Source organism: Dermacentor albipictus, chromosome 6, assembly GCF_038994185.2.
Source record: "Dermacentor albipictus isolate Rhodes 1998 colony chromosome 6, USDA_Dalb.pri_finalv2, whole genome shotgun sequence".
Taxonomy (NCBI): domain Eukaryota; kingdom Metazoa; phylum Arthropoda; class Arachnida; order Ixodida; family Ixodidae; genus Dermacentor; species Dermacentor albipictus.
Window position 1 is genome coordinate 108,431,808 of NC_091826.1, and position 21,590 is coordinate 108,453,397.

Below are 21,590 nucleotides of genomic sequence, written 5' to 3' on the forward strand. Positions count from 1 at the left end.
TGAAGGTGTTTCGAAAACAGAAATTAATCACCATATGACTGCCGTGTACGTTCAACACTTCATTTCATTGACCACTGTTAAGCGTTCGAGCAAACGGTTCAAAGGACGTTGCAAAGACATTCCAAGACCGGGCCAAAACCATCGACAGCGTCATTGAGATTTTTCACTGGCCATTGCATATATACAAGAATGTAAGCACGGTTCTTGAATGACAAAGTTTCATTAACATATTTGTCCTCAACTTGTTCAGTTCATTGCCTTTTAATTTTTCATATCAGCGGCATGCACTACTTTCTTGGTTTCGAACTGATATAGTTCTAAAGTTCGTGTGATATTTTCCTTACTTAATAAATAGACAAAAACATGGAAGCATTGACGTCAATTATGTTGGGCACAATTTTTGGCACATACGAGTATAATATTTTATGAAAAGATACATATTTTACTTGTATTTACAGTGCGTAGCTTTCAAGAATTCGTTTGCAGCATCTTTTGCAATGACAATGCAGTTATTATTCATGTATTTGATCCCTCGATAAATTTTTTAAGAGGAAGCTTTAGCTCGGGCCCAATCCGACGCGGCCTATTCAAATACTTGTAAAACGCAGAAACGCTTTTCTGAGATAATCCTGCTAATCGCTTTTATTGAAATTGGTTGCATTTGAGAGAGAAAGTTAAATCCTCGTGTCTGTTGGAAACAGAACTTCGATTTAGGGCCTGAAGTTTGTTTAAAATATTTTGAAAAATTCGAAAGTTTGAAAAAATAGAAGCACGACGTTTACAAACTAATAGCTATGCATGAAGAACAGATATTGTGGTTATGTAAACGGCATTTATTATTACAGTCAAAGCGGACAAGTTTGCTGTGTCAATTTGTATCTTACGTGAATTGGTTACGTTGTGTACAAGGGTTCTGCAAAAGCCGTACTTCCACAATACTATTTTTTTTAGATTCGTGTGTGGCATATCTATTTTGTCCGCTGTAGATGTACTATTAGATGCAATTCACAGAATTGTGATATCATTTTTCATTGTTGAGTCACGGAGTTTTAAACTTGATAGTTTCGTTATCTGAAAATTTTCAATTTTGGCCAATTTTTAATAAATAATTGACCACCTAAATGAAAAATCCGAAACCAGTAGTCACTAGAATTAAACCTTTTCTTTTATATGCAACAAACCTCGTCAAATTTGGTAAAGTGGTTGCAGGGAAAAACGAATTCCCCTTCTACATGTACCTAAATAGGAGCACCCGAGCTAAAGCTTCCTCTTGAGGAGGCTGAGCTAATAATTTGGGGTTTTACGTGCCAAAACCACTTTCTGATTATGAGGCGCGCCGTAGTGGAGGACTCCGGAAATTTTGACCACCTGGGGTTCTTTAACGTGCACCTACATCTAAGCACACGGGTGTTTTCGCCCCCATCGAAATGCGGCCGCCGTGGCCGGGATTCGATCCCGCGACCTCGTGCTCAGCAGCCCAACACCATAGCCACTGAGCAACCACGGCGGGTGGGTTCAGATTTCCGATGCACTTGATGTAATAAATACGCCATAATTTGCGACAGAAAAGCATGAGACCTCATTTCGCAGCAAGTTACGCGCCACGTACCTAGATAGCTATCTTTCACGTGTTGACAACTCTACATTCTAGTCGCATGTGTGGGCAGTGAGACAAGTTCATGTTTATCACTTTATTATAACGTTTACCTTTACAATTGTCAGTTACTAACTTCGTCTCAATTTATTTCCAATGAAGCTCTTATTTTTTGTAACCCTTAATTGCAGCTCCCGATTCATGGCTGATACCGTGGTGTGGCTTGCGCCATTTCCTTGAAGAACAACCAACGAACCAAATGTGAGATTGTGCCAGTCAACACAGTGAACACAATAAAGTTCTGGTGCTTTATCGTGTAAACGTTTTAATGTTAATGTGGTATATCTCGTATGGGACCCAAATACCGAAAACAACGTCATGTGAGAATCGCCTGGCGCCAGCATTTGCCAAAAACATGAAAGAAAATCTAGAGAGATCCCCAATCTTCCCTATGAGTGCATTTCAAATCGGTAGATCAATTTTCTTTTATCCTGCCGACGATATTGAAATCAGAGAAAGAGGTTTCTCGAAGCATCACATTGCAAGATTGGTTTGAGAATAAATGTTCCAGTAATATTATTTAGGGCCGGTACATCAGGCTATAATCACATGGATGGTTTTTCTACTGACGCTGAGTCTTAAAATGAAATGACTACCGTGCAAATTTTTTGAAGATTTACCCTCTTCTGTTCACTCGTCATTTCACTGGATCTCAGTATCCAAATTCTTTATTAATGGGGTCTGTATTACGTACTTCAATAATATTTTCTTCATGTACATATTTCCATCTATTGATGATTTTTAGTTTCTCCTATTACGCTAAAAAATTATCTTAAGCTACGTCCTGTCGCCCGACAGTTGGGCTTCGTGGGTACGCGCCTTTAATTCGAAGCATCACCGTCATCATCATGATCATCAGACTACGCTGGTGTGCTCGGAACACGTGGAAGACAAAGTCGCCCATCCGTACCCCGGGGTGGCTGCACCGTCTCATCATTTCAGCTTCCGTCCGGAAAGCCGACAGGGATGGGTGAGTGGACACCGAGTAGCGAGTGCACAAGCCTATAAGATCTGTTACTAGAACAGCGACGTAATGACGTTTGGGAAGCCGCAATCGATGCAGGCATAGTGGTCAACATGCACAGAGAGCTACACAACATCCAAAGCCTCGTTTCCCCTCCTCAGTTTAGTCGTACATCCAGACCGTCTATTCGCTTTGTGCGCTTTGTCCGTTGCAACTGCTGTACTTAGTCACTTCATGTGCGCATTCATGGTATACTTGTTCACGTTGCAGAAGTGTTCGTAAGTGATGCACGTCCGCTAATTTCATTCTAACCAGTGAAACCTGATGCTTACCGGAACAACCTCAATATCACCATGTTGTTCTTAAATGTCACTCACGTTCAGAATCTTACGCATTACAACTGCTGCCAATGTGTGCGGTGGGTGATGTCATGAAATTTTCTTTGTTCGGTTCATTTCAGTTCTTCGCGGTGTATGGGCCCCATGACATTCTTTTACAGTTAAGCTGTCTGTGGCAAGCTTCGGGAAAAATGGTGGCGGCGAACAGATTTGCGGCAAAACCAACTTTCTCGCGAATGCTCTGTGGCTCTCAATCTAACCTATTGTTATTTTATTTATTTATTTATTTGCACAATACTGCCAGGTGCCTTTTGGAAGCCAGGGCAGCAGGGGTTAATAATGAATAATTAGCCTTACATTAGACACAGGCATGTACATTTCAGAGCATAATAGCAAAAAAAAAGAGCATACAAAGATAAAAAAGCATAAAGAGCAAGAAGGGTTTTGAGCACAAAGTCAATATCACTTTAAATGACAATCCGAAAACACGTGCGCGTAATGAAAAGCAAGGATTCTATGATAGCTATACATTACACGAAAAAATGGGACATAAATTAGTACACAACGAGTGTACTGTGAAAGAAATGGTTATGGCAGCAGTAAGACCACATAGTGTGCGTCGTTTATATGACGCAAAGAAAGAGGATGTCGCAAATTTGATAGGTTACGCATGGTCCGGAAGGGCAGCTAAAAATGATTCAATGATAGCTAAATTTGTTGCTTCTTGCGGCAGTGAATTCCACTCCGCGATGGTTCGTGGACAAAACGAAAAGGGGTACGCCGAAGTTCGTGATTGTGGTACTAGAATACTCTTTTCATGCCTATGTCTCGTTTGTCTTGATTTGTTTAACTGCATATATTTATGTAGGTATCTTGGAAAAAATTAATACCAAGGTTGGCCGCTAAGACGACGCTATCATTACGCCGAATTTCATTTCCTTCATATGCTTAGTTAGTTCCCAGTGAAGTTGTAAACGTTAGAGAAATCCCGTCTGCTCTCCATACATGGGCATTTACGGAGGGAGTATGGTTACAGAAAACGGCTGTGACTCTTGTTTCATTGGAACCATTCCGAAAGAAATTATATGACAATTTGCCGCTAAGACGACTCTAACATTACGTGAGTTCCATTTAGTTTCCATAATTACATAGTTCACAGTGAAGTTGTGAACATTGTGGAATTCCCATTTGCTGTCAATACATGCGGCTTTATGGGAGGGAAACAGACAGCCCAATGTTTGCCCCTAGAATAAAACTCTAGTCCTTCCAAGTTTCATTCAGCTAATTAACTAGAAAGTATGCTCAATCGCAAATTACCAACAAATGGGTTTCGTGCAATCTTTTGGACTGCGCCCCGGTGAACGCATGTCTTCGCTCGCGCCGAGGCTCGGTTTAACGGCCATCTGCGTCTAAACGACGCTCCGTCGCAGATGCGTCGACAACACCTGCGTCTTTAGAGCGGCGTCATAAAAGCGATTCGGCGGTGGCTCTGTTTATGTATGACGTAACGCGTGACGTAGTGTGCGCCTGATGAGGCGACCAAGGGGAATTTCGGCACCATTTCGCTCCACCGATCACTATGGGGAGGCCACACGCGATCCGTGCGCCTGAAGTTCGTCTTCCGACAGAACTTGCTCAGAACCAGATTTGCGAATCCTCGAGAATATTCCTATTGTTCTCGTGCGGACTTCGTCTTCCACATCTTTTTCAAGCAAGCAAATAGCGCCTTCGGCAGCACACGTAACATTTCGGGTGTCAGGTTGCTTTTTCCCCTTTAAATTATGACCACAACTTGAGAACTTTGTTTTCCACAGCGGTTAACTTATAGGAAGACATGTTCCTAACCACGAAGTTAGGTACTGTGCGTTTCAGGCCTTTTTCCAAGAAGGCGTTCAGTTTCCTGACTTGTGATGCCTCCTGCTTTCCATTCTTCGCCGTGTTGATGATGCCGTCAATTGGCACACAGTGACAAATGCCTTCGCAGAGCATGCCGAGAAGGCGGGTCACGAGATAAACTGGGGCAACGCACGTATGGTGGCCACAGGGAGGAACTTGGCAATGAGGCGTAATCTCTAATCACTAATAATTCAAACTACAAATTACACAATCAATAGCAATCTAGCACTCTTAACCAGATCTACTCCCGAAGTTTGCGTCATGCGTTGAACGCTATTTAAGAACCTTGCGCTTAGCCGGCATTCCATTGTGAACAAGGGCTCCGTAGAGATCACAAAACGTCATTTTTTATTTTTTTTGCTTTGGTCAGTGGTAGAAGTATGCGCGCATAACGAACTCCAGCTTTCGAGCTATGAATTTGCCAGGTTCCACCAGGTTTGCCAAAACATGCGGCTTCAACCATGTAACTTCCAGCCCCCGTTATCCGCAGTCGAACGGCTTGACTGAAAAAGGTGTGCAAATCGTAAAGCTCATCCAGGAAAAGACTCAAGTGGTGAAGAAGGACTTCTGGCTAGGTCTGCTAGCCTATCGCTCAACACCACTGGAAGATGGGATTCTCCGGGTGAGCTTCGGCAAAGAAGGTGACTTCGTTCTAACCTTCCTGACTTCAGTGGTGTGTCCCGGATAGCTACGAGGAAGCACCAGCAATCAAGGCTGAAAAACCTTTGGAAATACTGCACAGAGGCACGAAGGTGAGGCTTCAGACTGCTGCGGGCTGGTGTCAAATGTGGAAGCTGGTCGGTGATGCTGCCCCACATTCTCATTTGGTACAAACTCACGATCACCGTGTACTGCGGCGAAACCGCCCACATCTGCTCAGGACGAGCCAGCAGTACAGCGGCGAAAGTGATGACTGCGAGGAGAGTCTATCGGGTAGAAACTCCCATACACCGGCGCCTACAACACAAGCTGAGCCAACAACTCAAGCCTCTGAAGCGTCATCTCTAGAAACAGCTGTAGGATCAACGTTACCAACAAGTCCTTCGCCTGACACTCCGCCGACGCCAGGTATACGAGAAGGTCGGGTCGTACCGTCCGGCCTCCACGGAAACTTCATTATGATGAACACTTTAATCAAGTGCCTTAAGCTTTGACAAATGTGTGTATTTGTCTAACTGTCTCTTTCGTTTGTTCTCCGAGGGAGGTTGTGTCGGACGCGTGTAGTGATTGTATCAGCGCTGATGCGCAGTATGTACAGCGCGCTAGCTCGTGACATTGTAAGCCATGCTCTCAATAAACATGCATACCTTTCCTGCGCTGGCTATGTTGCCGTAAGCGTCGTCTCCCTTGCGACGGTGTTCTTGCATTCCGCCCCCATCGAGATGCGGCCGGTGGTACTGGGATTTGATCCCGCGAATTTGGGCTTAGCAGCACAACACCACAGCTACTACGCCATGACGGCGGATGCATACGTACAGTCGATTAGAAAAGTTTAAGCACCAGAGGTGCTGCTAAATGTTTTATTGCAATATCAATTATATGGACACTCCAGGTGCATTTCTGCCGCCGCCGTGGTGTTCTGTATAAAGTCAAAGAGCAATGGCATCGTCACCGCGTGCATTATGCTGTATGTGCGAGTGAAAGCGTGCGAGGTTGAACGGACGATGGCGGCTGAATCTCGCGGTCTCAGGGGAGGAAACCGGGGACGAAGCGCGCTGCCTTCCGTCGGGCGCAAGGCACCGGGGGGGGGGGGGGAGGGGGAGAGAGGAAGGAGAGGCGACGTTCTCTCCAGCGGCTGCTGCACATGGCGCGGCCGTGTGGTACCTATATTGAAAGCGATCTGCGATGAAACGGAGTGCGCGGCTAGTGACAATAGCTTAGTTTGCGCTGTTTTCGCCTCTTAGTTCGCGATGAAGCGACAGGCAGCACGAAGGCAAAGTAGCTCACTGCTTCTGCCGCGCTCGCTCACTCCAGCGTTCTTGCTTGTGCTTGTGCATATTTGCTTCCAGCGTTCTTGCTTGTCCATTCTTGCATGTACACACGTAACACCACGCTTGCTAATTTAGTTAGCAAGCGAACGTTCCCAACATTATATGACCGATAAAACTGCTATCCTTATTTCGTGTAGCTGTCTACTAATTTGCTGTCGCAATCGATGCTTCGCCTTTCGGGTGAAACTGCCACTTGTTTTTTTCTTCGCAGCCTAGGCATAAAGGCTGAAATCATGTGGTACAGCCCACATGCGCCTCTTCGATCAGCGCCATACATAAATACAATTTCACGTTGCACGGATGTGCTAGAAGAAATAAGTTTTTTTCTGCTGATGCTGTGGTCTCGACTTTTGCATTCGACTTTACATACGTACGTTCATGCATGCCTACATACAAACATGCATGCATACACATCCACAAACCATAAAGTAGGTCAAGTTATTTAAGAACGTTAATCGCATTCAGAACTCGCCACCACCAATCTTTGCTGTAGTTCGTGCACTGTCTGGTGAGGCGCGGTGAGCGTGCTGTAGCGCAGATTGAAACGATGGTTTTAACGTGATAGCGATAAGGAGCTGGCGTCGCAGAAAAGCCAGTGTCGTCGGCGTCGGCGGCCTTGAGCGGAAAACCCCGGAAGACAATTCATAAATAAAAAACAACTTGCAGTATGGGCTGGTTGGGAATCGAACTAGGGTCTTCGGAGCGTGAGATTGAGACGCTATCACTCAGCCACGAGTTCGATAGTTCGAAGCGGGACAAAAGCGCCTCTAGTGAACGCGGTGTTGCCTTAGAAACATGCTGTAGAAAGTTATACTGCGGTGTATACAGGTAATTATGAGCATGTAAATTACAGAAGTCGCAGTTACAAGCGTAGCGAAGTACGTTTCCGCTACATTTCTGCGCGCTGCGCACACGCAGAGCCATCTTGCGGCAAACACAGAGGACCCCCTCCTCGCACTGTACGGTGCTGCCCCGACACGTGGCGCGCCGCTCGCCCCATGATCGCGTCCGCCTTTATGGCGCGTCGCGACCTGGCTGTCCATGCCGATCACGAGGTTTGGCTCGCGTAGATCGTTTTGAGTGGGCGGTGCGAACGGGGTGCGATAACGCTATCACGTTCCACTCTTGAAGGCGAAGCTTAAGCGTCCTCCAATTTTTGTTTACTTTCTGACCATTCTTCTAGATCAGCATCACTCGCAAAGGAATTTGGGTCGTAAGTTTCTGGCATTTTCCTAAAGTTTACCATATTGTAGTCATAAATGACTTGATAAATTAGCAGCGTTTGTTTTCTATTTAGAGGTGCCATGTAAGTATTTGAGCTTGTCACTGATTTCTCTTTTCTGTAAGTGTTAGGCCTTGGTTCTCATGAATTATGGTAAAATTACGACAGCACACTGGTGAAGAAGCTCTCTGTTGCTATGTTTTTGAGTTGCAACGTCTTTAAAGCGAAATGCATGTATTACAGTCAAGTCGATAACCCGCCTATAGAAGCAGTCAAAAACGTTATATGTTGTCATGGTTTTCTCAGAAGTTATATAACTCACAAAGTTCATTTTTAATTAAATGTGTGGAGTAACAAGTGTAATAAGCAGCTTTTGAAATGTGCTTATTAATTAGGGTTTCAATGAAAATTGCTAAACCCTCATTTTCGTCCCGTTTAGAGGCGTTATAAGGAAAGCTTAAAATATTATCCAGCTTTCCTGGGAGTGTCAAAAATGGCATAGATTGCATAGTTAAAAGAGAGAGGGGCCACTCTAAGTGTGTGACGTGCACCGAAAGTTTGAAGTACGTAAATAAAGACGGAGTCGACGTACATGGCGCTCGAAATAATTCGATGATTGAAAGCTGATCTTATTTCTCTACTTTGTCTCTTTCTGTATTTTTCACGATCTTTATTAACTAATTTCACATCCTATTTGTATCGTATTCCATGCTCAATTATGTCTAGCATCGAGACTTGATTGACACTTTCTTTGCCACATGCCACGTAGGCGATCCCGGTGACAGTGCAGTCCATTGCGCAATGTGGCTAATTTTCGACTGTAGTGGCGCTATAGTAATGCCTGTACCGTTAATTTTATCTACGCTGCAACTAATTCTCAGTTCTGGATTTTTGAGACCTGTACTTTGATATCTTTTGCGACTTGCTGAGACGCTCTGGAGGCGCGAAAGGGCATTTTCTTCTGTAAGTGGTTACAAGATATCTAGACCCCAGATACACCAAACCAGAGGGAAGTCAGCAAAGAAGACGCTGTTTGCAAAAAGAAAGAACATCTGGTATTGCACTGTGTTACATTGAATCGCTTACACTCTCAATATTGTCAACTGACACCCTTTCCTGTCATGCTTTTCACATTGTTTCGCGTCCATTACACCATAACAACTATAAAACAAGTAGTGCAGCTACAAGTAGTGATTTTCGGCCTGGCCGCATAATTCAATTCGTTGTGCTAAATATTCAATTTGCTAATGCGGAATCACTTCACTGAAGGCACGACATCGTGTTTGACGGGATGTCCGACTTGTTGCATTTCGCTACCAAAGACAAAAGAATTGTTTTCATGCGAGAGCATTAAAGGCTGGCCTCACACACGTTCTAGGTCTCCGTCTGACGGAAAATATGGGCTGATCTCGGAGGCAGTGCAGTCAACACAGTGTCTCAAAGCGCCAGCTCCTTACGAAAGAAGAGCGTGAGAAACATGCACGTGCCAGAGGTTTCAAAGAGCGACATTAGCGTGATCGTGGTCTAATAGTTAAAGCATTGGGCTGCCGCGCTGGCAGACAGAAGTTCGACCCACCATCATTCACGCATTTCTTCATAGGGAAACGTCACGCACTAATGGAGATACGTGACCGCGTCATGTGTGCACAAAATTGCACAAAAAGTACGTTGTATCGAAACGTCACCGCGACAAATGAGACTGTGAAAGGACGTACACGTGCGCAGCTGCCGGAAAATCGTAATCTGCTTAGATTCAGCGCTGCGAAGTTCGGACTTAGGTTTTTTTTTCTTCTCGTAATAGTTCTTGCAGCCAGTGACTAACTTGTTCGTGTACTATGAAGCACTCATTCACGTTTTTTTTTCATAACAAGCACGACATTATTAAGTGTGGACTAAAGCCACGCTCTGTAATCGTGAGTTCGGAGAAGAAAATGTACAATGCGTCATCCTACTGCCTTGCATTAACTTGATGGAATCTTCGGCACCTTGAAATACAGTTAAGTAACTTTGACACATGTATGGGTGGTGCACCATTATTTCGAACTAAAAGGTGCTGTAGAGGTATGGAGAAAATGGGGAGTTGTGAAATAACTGTACAGGAATTCATACCTTTAGTTATGTGTCTGCGACGGCAGTTCAAGCTCACTTCAGTGAAAAGATAAATGTTTCGACATATGTTCAGTCGTCTAATTAAAAGACTAATGATAAATAGCATGCTAATAGCAAACCGGGTGGTCAGCCTGAAGTGCGATGTGAACGAGACTGACCATACAATCATGTTTCCAAGCATAATCGTTGTTCAATAAAGTGAAACCTTAATGAGTTTGGCTTACCTGTATAAGCTGGAATGTTCGTCTACATTTAACACGAATTATTGTGATCAAGTAGCTTGCTGCGTTTTTCTCGTGATGTGACGAAAAATATAGAATTTCTGGCAAGCACCCAAACGCGGTTTTAATAGGCGCCTTAAAAGCCACCACTCTACTTTAGTAACAGCACGTAAACGTTTCTTTAAAAAAAAAATACCCGTCCCAGAAAGCGTTTATCTGCCTTTTTAGTTAGATTACCTTAGGAGGTGGATATTACTTGTACAATAAAAAAAACGCAATGACCTGGGAGCTAATTTAAAAGATTCATTGTCTAACTTTCTATTTGTTCACCCTCGTGCATTTGTTGCAGTTGAAAAACTAGACTAATGGCGTAATTGATACCCAGTAGTAGTCAAGTCACGTTCGATTAACAACAGTATTAAGACTATCATAACGTTTGAGATGCCTGCCCTTAAAGTATTATAAAAATGCACTGGTGTTTCGGTTAACAGACTTCCAACATCCTGCATCAAGCAGTTCGAAATGCACCTATATACGCTGAACGCTAATAGATATTTTAAGAGACTGGTGCCGGATATCTTGAAAGCGGCGCTATTTCTAGAATTTGTGCTAAGCAGACATGACTTCACTGCTGGTCGGATTTGATTGCGCTGCATTAACACGTGTCCTAAAATCATTAAATGTAATTGTTAACTCATATTATTTAAACGCCAGAATACGGATATTTCTTTATTTCTGCAAGCAATGTCTACCTCTCCAGGTAATCCACCTTAACGCGCCGAATTGCGAGATATACCCCAAGTGATTTCCAAAAGAAATGGTTAGAATTGCAAAAGAAGCACATTATAAACAATATATATGGTCATATTGAGAACACATCAGAGCACTACCATCACGACAGTTCTTTTTTATTCGAAAATAGGAAATGAAGCTTGACTTCCCAGCGACTGGGCGATCTTGTTTCAGATGCCGCCCATAACCCTTCGCAGGAGCACGAAGGTCAGTGGCAGTAACGGTGGACGCTTCTTTCTGAGTCTAATTTATTTTTGCCGGTCACTGCTTCATTTTTAACATTTCGTCAAATTCACGTCGCAGGCTACCCGGGCCACGAGTACGAGTATCGAGGTAGGCATTTTCTCTTCAACGAATTGCAACTTGGCAGATAAACGTAACATGCACCTGCCAGGTGGCGCCGCGACTGTTTCTTTTATGTCATTTAAAGAAAAAGTAGTGCTTATACGTAATCAGATCCGGAAGTACAAAAGGGTTGCGAGTGAACTAGTGGAATGAAAATTTTACTAACAAGGAAACGTTGTGGTGTGTCACATTCACAAAAGATCATTTCAAGCTTGGAAATGCCCCTCACGCAATACGCTATCTAGGGCCCCCTGTCAAATACTCTAAATAAAGAAAATACGGATGTTTTACGCATGCATTTGGTTCAAAAAGGCTGCCTTTATTCGTTGTTTCACATACCCAGGCACACACGCTAAAATGTAATCTCGAATATCTTTAGTTACCATTCTTTCGTGCGAGACCGCCACGTTAATAAAAGGGGTACACAAATGGACAGGCTTTTGAAACCACTCTATTCACTTGGAGCCGCATAGTTGAAGTTCGACAGGTAAGCATGCTTTAGTGACGGTCACATAGTGCGAAATGCCCGCCGTGGTGGCTTAGCAGACATGTTTTCGAGAGCTGAACACTAGACGACGTGTTTAATTTTCAGTAATGGGAATTAACGCGCCATCAGAAGAAAATTAGAAGGAAATGTCTTGAATAACACGGAAGCAGGACCCGATGAAATCCCAATACAGCTAATCAGACCACTGGGTCCAAAGAAGAAGGCACTGCTGACTAGTGTGATAGAGCAATTGATTAAAACGAAGAAAATTCTAGTTTGAAGGCAAGAAAGCTCATCTACAAAGGCAAAGGCGGCAAAGGATGAGACTAGCTCGTAGAAGCCAGCTACAGTAACGTCGGTGATGTATAGAATGGGAATGCAAGCCACACAATTGTAAGTGTCGAAGTGGATGGAGAAAAGTTATGCACTGGGGAGCTACAGAATACGTTCAAACTAGGCAGACGCCTAGAGGATATGTACGTACTAACTCAGTGCACAGAAATTTCAATAGCTCAGAATAGACCTTTATGGATAGTATTTCTAAGTAAGCCTGCGATAACGTACACAGGGACTTGTTGAAGGCATCGATGACGATTTCGTGGACTTGCTGAAGGAGATGTATAGGGAGGTGTATAAACGCCTCGCTATTTGAGGCTCGAGATAGTAGCCTAAAGGCAAAAACATACCGGAACAAAAAGTCGCAACGACATGAGGCGTGTGTCTGCAGCAGCAAAATATCGCAGAACACTCAGCACATGCTAATGTAATGCAAAACTATTCAGCCAGCGAGACCCGTAGGTAACGTAAGTGTTCTAGAAGCGCTTGGAGTTAAAGTGGATGGAAGCATGGAGTATTCGTGAAAAACAAAGACAAAAAGACAGGGAAGAAATTGATACGACCGGAACTGTTACAGGCATAGGTATAGCGATACGAGGTAGATAGAGAAGTTTTGAGGAAAAGAAAAAGATTAGGATGAGTATTAAATACGAGAATAAAATACGTGTAGAGCATACCTGATTAACTCAAGCAGACTAGATGACTATTTGTCACCGCCAGGTTTCAAATCGTATGCCAATAAATGGTCATCATCATCATCATCAAGGCGGCCCCCATTTTGTTGGGGGCTAAATGCAAAACGGCTCGTGTGCTTATATTTGGGAGCATGTCAAAAGAATACCAGGGGGCAAAAAGTAAAACCGGAGCCCTCCACTGCGGCTTCCCTCATAACCTACGCAGTTTCGGGAAGTTGATCACCGTGATTTATTTAGTACAACATCTTCATAGCGTGCACAACAGTTCTTTGCTAAATTGTGTTCTTGTGTGCATGCACTGCTACTCAGGACAAACACTCCAAATAATGTTGCTTTTAGACTATCTTGTATCCAAAAAATTATCGTATATATTTTGTGCCTTTGATTTTTCTAACGCTTCGCGCTCGCTACTTTGCTGTCAAAAACGCCATGCCTCGCTGATGCATGCATGCCGTTTGTGACGTGAACGTAACCTGAGCGCAGCAGTAAAAAAAAAAAGAAAGCGAAGAGAAATATGACGGTAAGGTAGCCGATCAAATGAGATTTCGTTAAACCCTAGACCTCTACAACTGTGAATAGTAATGAAGACTGACAGAGAGCACTGCAGAACTTATTAGTCGTTAACACGCGATTATTGATTCATTATTTGGCAAACGCGCTGCTACGTTCAGAGCCCAGCGGCTTCACAGTAACCGAGAATTCTTTTTTTCGATCTTATCATTATTTGAGAACATGAAGCGCCTGTGCATTCCATGATGATATGAAGTCACTCTCCTTTACTCGTAGTTGCTGGCACGCAAACACCGCACCCGAGTAACAAAGGTGAGTCGATTCTCTTCTGCGCTGTTTGCTGCCACTGTTTCTTGAACTTATTTCTTGCTGGATGTCAGATAAAATCCGTCATCGGAATCTTTTGCTAATGTCTCTGTGTAAAGACGTATCAATCACCTATTGCACGTATTGCAATCTACGAATTGTAGCTACTGAATATGCAAGGCATATACTCTTGGAACGAATTCTGAGGATTGCACCGGTTTTGAGATATGCGCCTTAAAGCTTGCGGTAGAAATGCAGTTTCACTCATTTTTTTTTTTAGAAGCGCTGTTTTATGCAGAAGGATCGACATTTGGGCGAGTTGGTACTGGTTGAACATCTTGAAGGGGCAGCGCATTGCATTGAAACACAAAGAAACTGGAACGCGAATGCCTTTCGTCGGACGCTCTGAAAATGAGTGTCTCGAAACTGGTGTAGTCCTGAGAAATTGTTCCAAATAGATATGCCTTGCATACTCACTGGCTACAATTCATGGATTGACGTATGTGCCGTAAGGTACTTAATTGCAAAGGTTAACTGGCGCAATTAATTAATTATTCGATTTCTCGTAGAATAGCCGCCTCATCGAGTAATTTAGATCAAGGGTTAGAGGTGTGCTGTGTGCCGCAGGCAGTCTTTAAAAGATTGGTGCAGATAAAAAAACATAATAGTATAGACGTATTATTCTCAGATTTCATCAAGGCTTTTGATACGGTACCTCACGATAAAATAATCATAAAGCTCAGGTCACTTGGCGTTCTACAAATTTTGAGGCGTTGGATTGCAGCTTACTTGTCTGACCACGTACACTTCGTGTATGTGGACGGGCATTACTCGGACTGCCTTCCAATCACATCTGGGGTGCCTCAAGGAAGTGTGCTGGGACCTTTACTGTTTCTTCTGTATACCAATGACATTCTTGATGTAAACTGTCCTGGAGTCCAAATTTGACTGTTCGCCGACGATTGTTCATTGTACTAAGAAGTTCATTCCACAAATGACCAAGACGGCATAAATGTTAGTGTCAGTAACGTAGCCAAATGGTGCTATGAACGTGCTACCAAACTTCACGCAGAGAAACGTCTGTTATTAGATTTGGCAGTCGTCGTAGTCGTTGGGATTATCTTGACTCTTCGTCGGGACTTAGGCGAACAAGATTTATTTACATTATTTTCGGTTGAAACAAGACATACATTTACACAGCCTAGCGTGACTCCCAAATGGAGCCCGCAAAACGAAGCATACAGCAAACGAGCACACAGCTCACGAGTTCATTTCGAGCACGACAACGAGCACACTCTAGCAGCCGACAATCGCTCATTATAAGCACTCCGCTCGACGTCATAGTTCGACGTCATAGTTCGACGTCATCGTTCGACGTCACCGTAGACTAGCCGCCTCTCCGCGGGACGGTTTACACACACACACACTCGCACACTCAAGTTTCAGTGCCCCCTCCGAAGGCAGATGACCTTTGCAGCGCGGCCGTCGTGTTATCCATTGTCCTGCGTCCCCATAATCAGATGGTCACGTCCGAACCCATCCGGCGCCTCTACATTCCAGAGCTGCCTTTCTCCTTGGTCGCCTCGTGTGTAGGCAGACTGTGACGAATCCTGGGGCCCCCGTACCGCAAAGCACCCTTTTGCCAAGGCAGCTCCCCGTGCCGCAGAGAGACCATGACGACCTGGCAAGTTCACCAACAATGCACAGGGCGCCAAACGTGGCCAGCCCTGCTGTCGTCACCGATCCTCCAAACGCGGCGCATGGTCGGTTAGCGTCGTCGTCCTCGCTCGTTCTCCGAAGGGCGGCGCCACCCCGGATTGATCGACGCACCTGCAGCGGGCTGAAATAGCTGCAGGCCGATCCTAACAGTGTTCATTCCGATTACTAAAAAGAAGACAGCCCTCTTTGCATGCACCTGTAAACTCGGTACCCTACGACTTAAACGAGTTACTAACTGCAAATATTTAGGAGTGACACTGACTGACAAGTTGTCTTGGAACTTTCACACATTTAACATCTGTTATCTTCCTTCCTAAAACTGTGTTTCTTAAGGCATGATTTCAACAGAGCCTCCACTAATGTTAAACTGCGCGGATACAACTCACTAATTAGATCTAAACTAGAGTATGCATGCATCGTTTGGGACCCTTAAAGTAAACATTAACAAATCGTAAAAAATAAATAAATGCTATAAGCTTTATATTCAGCAAATTTTCCAAATCCGACTCTCCCAGTGAAATAATGCAGTGCCATCAAAATACACCCACTCGGAACACGAAGGAAAGGAATCAGGATATGGGTCCTCCGTTTGTTTTTTTAATAATCAACCAGCAAATGAACCTTCCCCATTTCCGTCACCCTTAACAACCACACATACCCGACACCGCCGTTATAATGCACGAACGCATTATCTTGCTCGAGCAGACACAATTTTTTTTTTCTGCGTGCAATACTTGTCTGGAATCCTTTCTACTGTACATTATTTATTTGCTTATATTATCTGTTCGATAATAATGCCTACCCTGCTTGGCCCTTCAGCCAGCAGTACGCATCAAATAAAATAAAATATTTTTTTATGTTTAAGCATTAGTACAAAAGGGGCGATGAAAGTCGTAGTTTCATACTTAAATGAAGTTAACCAGAACCAAGTTGTTAAAAAAGGTCTTGTATGAAGTGTACTGAGTAGGGTCATCAGTACTCTTCCGCCATCACTACAGTTTTAAAAGCAAAACGTTCCTCTGCTAACCTCTCCACATTTTCATCACCTTGTGTGCTGCGTGGCTGTTTTCTTGCCGTGTAACCAGTCACAGCGGAGGACGCGCGTGAGATACCACCGCTGAGTTCGTTGCACCACCACCAGGTGACGCTTGTTTCCACCCATTAGACAGCATAGTAGCAAGAGCTTGGTGGCGCAAGCCACCGCCCCGTTCCAAAGGGGACGCTCATAACATCCGTCCATCCATCCATCGTACAAATGAAGCTGTGCATAATGATATGGGCTGGACTAGTTTTGAAGTGACGGAAGCTCGCAGTAAAATTGAGTATCAGGAACGGCTGAGGTATTTGGAAGAAAATAAATGGGCTGGGAGAGTGTTCAGGAATTTGTGCAGGAAAAACATTGATTCACAGTGGAGGAAAAGTAGGAAGCTTACCAGCAAGTATGCGGCCCGTAGGGTTGGCAACACAGCATCAAAGAAGGTCAAGCGGAAAGTCAGAGGCTGAAATAATCTCATGGGTGGTGGCAATAGAAAAGAAACCTGCCATGAGTAACTACTTAAGAGGAAAAAATGAAATCAGGAAAAAAAACAATTTATGAAAACTCAAAGGGAAGCTCATTACATTTCGAAGCCAGATCGGGATGCCTTAGAACACGCACCTATATAGCGAGATATAAGACGCGTAAGAAGAAGCATGTGCTTGCTGCGGTAAAGCTAGGGAGACTGTTTTATTAGAATGTGAAGACGTCTACCCAGCGGTCGATTTAGACACCACTGGCCTCCTTGAAGCCCTTGGCTTCAGCGAGAGCAGTGGAAAAGTAAACATGTCCGCAATAGGCATTAGTAAGAGGCGATTGGAGGATTGGTTGAAGAAAAGCAGGGAAACGACAAAAAACGGAGACGTACAAAAGCACAGTTCGCAATAGGGGATCCGAAAATTTGAGTGTGGTAGTTCATAGTGTTTTCTTTCTTTTTTTATTGCTTAACCTAGGTAGGACATTAGGCAGTATAAGAGCAAGAGCTTGGTGGCGCAACCCACCGCCCCGTTCCAAAGGGGGCGCTCATAACATCAATCCATCCATCCATCCATAGTAGTAGTAAGAGGTGATTGGAGGGATGGTGGAAGAAAAGCAGGGAAACGACAGAAAACGGAGACGTACAAAAGCACAGTTCGGAATAAAGGATCAGAGAATTTGGGTGTCGTAGTTCATAGTGTTTTTTCTTCTTCTTTTTAATTGTTTAACCTAGGTAGGACATTAGGCAGTATAATAGCAAGAGCGTGGAGGCGCATCCCACCGCCCCGTTCCAAAGGGGACGCTCACAACATCCATCCATACATCGTAGTGTCCCTGTATATGCTCCCGCAGGGAGCGGAGTTGTGCATAAGTCCGCCGTTGTGTTCCAGCTCTGCAAAGCAACTCTTCGCGTGCGCTGGAGGCAAATGCCGCGCGGTGTTCAAGTAGCTTTTTTGTCTGCTGGTCGGGAGCTACATGCGGCAATTGTCCGCAAGCGCTGAGCAAGGTGACACTTTTTAATGCAGGCTTCGCTCGAAGGATTGGCATCGCCGGAGGGGTGCCAACCCCCCAAAATTTTTAGTTTGTACATAAATACACGCACATATACAAACACACGCACGAACGTACATATAGTAGTAGGACCTCCCTCGATCCCTCAAAATAAAATGCTGACTATGCCGTGGCTCGAACAGCTCAAAAGTTCACGTGCAAACGCGCATTACCTTGCAGCACAAAGCGGTGTAATGTTTTTTAGCATGCATATGTTCAGCATGCAGTCTTATAGCGGAGGCCGGAAGGCAAGAAATATTTCAAAGGGTGTTTAAGGAAAACTTCACACGCGTGTAGTGGACAATTACGTGAATTCATTTTGTCTGCCGAAACCCGACGAGTAATGATCGTCGCCAAGAGAACTATCCTGCCTGCAGTTATGCCAGTGACCGTTGTTCTTGACCGTCATTCATCACTAACTGTCATCCACAGCAGCTGCACGTTTTTGGTATATGCGGTACAGACACGTAGATTTAAGCGCATTTCAAATGTTCACATGAGCACATTTTATGCAAAGCTTATTTTTACGATTCATACCGCAAACCGCTACTTCGTAGCAGCAAATCTGCGAGTGGAAAACGATTCAAGATGCGCGAGCTTCTAGATCAAATTTATTTCGTACAAGGGAATAGATGAGCAATGGATGGTGGCAGCAGGCGATGAGTGCTCGTTCTTAGAGCCTTGGTGGTGGAATTCAAAGCCACTGAAAATGCAACAAGTTATAAGAGTAAGAACAGGTTATTTTTGTTGCAATAATCATATAACATGGCAAACTTGCAAAGTAATTATTCACACATTGCACACTGTAATATGGCAACACATGTTTGCTTATCTCTTCATACTCCTCAGATTTATTTACTACAGCGCAGCGCTTATTAAACGTTCAAAAATAATTTCACATTCCTCACGTCGACTAAGGCTGATCGAACAAGTAACATATTGCGCGTGGTAAATGCTGAAGCTATCCCAGCTGTCTCATCAGCGGGAGCGCACGATGTTTTCGCTTACTACAAAACAATGAACGCCAGCACATCAATCGGCCTTAAATGAAAAATCATAACACCGCCAAAAAATTCAGAAAAAACAGTAGAGAAAAGCCAGGGTGCAGCAGGCAAATTGTATCTTCTAGTATTTACTCTGTTTTGAGCACACTGTTCTAGGGCCACATAGTCAGAACAATCGCACAAGTTACACCGTGAATTGAGCGAGTTGGTAAGTTAACATTCTTAGCGTATATGTGCAGCGTGACACAGACGTGTCGTCCATTTTCGACCCGCGTCTGTGTCGCGCTGCACGTATACACTAAAAAATTGCACACATCAATAACCTCTGATGCCAGGCGTATGGATTCCAGCGTGTCTTACTCGCGATAAATACTGCTTTAGCGTAAACAAGCCGAACCCGCCTCTGTAAACAAGGCGAATGCACCTCGCATAGCCTTGTCCCTTTAGGAGCCGGCCGGTCTCGTGCGTCCGCACGGCGTCGCGTAAAAAGCTTTGCCTCCTACGTGCGGTTTGTGCAGCTCGGTGCGCTGTACCCCGTGATACTGGAATACAAGTCTCAAAATGATGTCTTTCGTACCACTTCACCAATGTCACTAACTGAATATCGTCGAAAACCATACCTGCAACCGAGCCGATCCGTACAACGCACGCTCGATGGTCGCTGATTGCACTTTCGATGGCACTGACGAAAACGAGTCGGTGCCGCGCCCGTAAAGTTGGCTTCGCAGTGGCGCAGTTCAACATTTCACGTCATTTTGCACCACGTAATAGCACCCAGCGAATAGCGGTGTGAGCGGCGCCGGTAAAGTTATGCGTAACTCTGCTCCCTGCCGGAGCATATACAGGAACACTACTCATTCACAGCAGCGGCGGCGGTGGCCGTGCGGGAAGAAAGATCCTAGAAATACGCCATGACGCCTCGAGATCTCTTGCACGTGCGTGTTTCTTTGACATTACATTGTGTAATGTAATGTATAATGGCATGGGCAGGACATGTAATGAGGAGGGAAGATAACCGATGGTCATTAAGGGTTACGGACTGGATCCCAAGGGAAGGGAAGCGTAGCAGGGGGCGGGAGAAAGTTAGGTGGGCGGATGAGATTAAGAAGTTTGCAGGGACAGCATGGCCACAATTAGTACATGACCGGGGTTGTTGGAGAAATATGGAAGAGGCCTTTGCCCTGCAGTGGGCTTAACCAGGCTGATGATGATGATGATGTATAATGAAGAAGACAAGACGCCGACGAAGCAGCCAAGCAAGCAAGCCACAGTGTTGGTGGTAGGCAGGCGACCCGAGCTTGCGCTTGCCCGGATTTTCGGCCGCTTGACGCGCGCCGTTTCTTGACGCTCGCCTTCGGCGTTCCTCGTTGTTCCTTGACGTCTGCAAGTAAACAAATCAAGTAAAATTTGGTGGAGGTTGCGTGCGTCCCCTGCACCACCCTGGAACGCTCCCCTCTGTTCCTGCTCACATTATGGCCAACGAGATTTCGACTTAGACTGAGCCTTCGGCCACCTATGCCTCCTGTGGCGCCGTGTACCGTCAGCGGGATCCACCCACCTTCAACGGCTCAGGCGAGTCAGATGTTGAAGATTAGTTGTCGACGTATGAACGCGTCAGCGCCAATAGCAAATGGGACGTTCCAACATAGTTGACTCACGTCACGTTTTATCTCGCGGACATCGCGCAACTCTGGTATCACAACCACGAGACGAACATTCCCACTTGGTCCGTTTGTAAGGCATCACCTATGGACGTCCTTGGTTGGCCTACAGCCCGCCACTTTCAGGCTGAGCAGCGCCTGCGTCAATGTGCGCAGCATCCCGGCGAGAATTGCACGGGCTACATGAGGATGTGCTCAATCTCTTCCATGACTTCCATGACAATCTCTTCCAATTCCACCATGACTGAGGAGGACAAAATCATGGCGCATGCTGAAGGGCATGGAGGACGACGCTTTTCAGCTGCTGCTCGCCAGATATCCCATTATGGTCGCTGCACTCGTCTCATTGTGTCAGAGCTTTGACGAGTTGCGTAGGCAGCGCACGATCGCCCGCTACGCCCTCACTACGCCCGACACAGTATCCAGCTAATAGGTAGCTGCGTCCATGCCAATCAACAGCCGCTGCTCTCCACGATCAAGGACTTTATCCGTGAAGAGGTAGCACGTCAGCTTTCATTACTGCCTTTCACGCTCGAGCCTGAGCAGTCTTTGGTCCGGACCTTCAACGCGTCATTCGGACCCAGGTTGCTGAGGCCCTCCCGCCTATGCCGCCACAACCACCCGTAACTGCGCTACTTACCTACGCTTCCGTCGCCGCTCGGCCCCTTCAGCAGCGTGCGCCGTATGCTCGACCTACGATGCCACCCCATGCCTAACCGAGGACTGCGCATCCTGTGTCGCTCACTATCGCGAGATCTCCGGCTCCGTTGTTCCGCC

The 21,590-nt window shown here is 45.1% G+C and overlaps 1 protein-coding gene across 3 annotated transcripts in view; it reads left to right on the plus strand.

Moving 5' to 3' along the window:
- The first annotated feature begins 2,512 nt into the window (after window positions 1-2,512).
- Window positions 2,513-21,590, plus strand: part of LOC135905030 (uncharacterized) — a 73,311-nt gene continuing 54,233 nt past the window's right edge. Inside the window, exons 1-5 of one of the 3 annotated variants that reach the window (XM_065436030.2) lie at window positions 2,513-2,624; window positions 8,027-8,056; window positions 11,318-11,394; window positions 11,491-11,520; window positions 13,837-13,872. In XM_065436030.2, coding sequence (XP_065292102.2) covers window positions 11,362-11,394; window positions 11,491-11,520; window positions 13,837-13,872 — 99 coding nt within the window. In that variant the 5' untranslated portion in view covers window positions 2,513-2,624; window positions 8,027-8,056; window positions 11,318-11,361. The remainder of the gene's footprint in view (window positions 2,625-8,026; window positions 8,057-11,317; window positions 11,395-11,490; window positions 11,521-13,836; window positions 13,873-21,590) is intronic. The other 2 variants (XM_070541228.1, XM_070541229.1) reach the window with 2 other exon arrangements.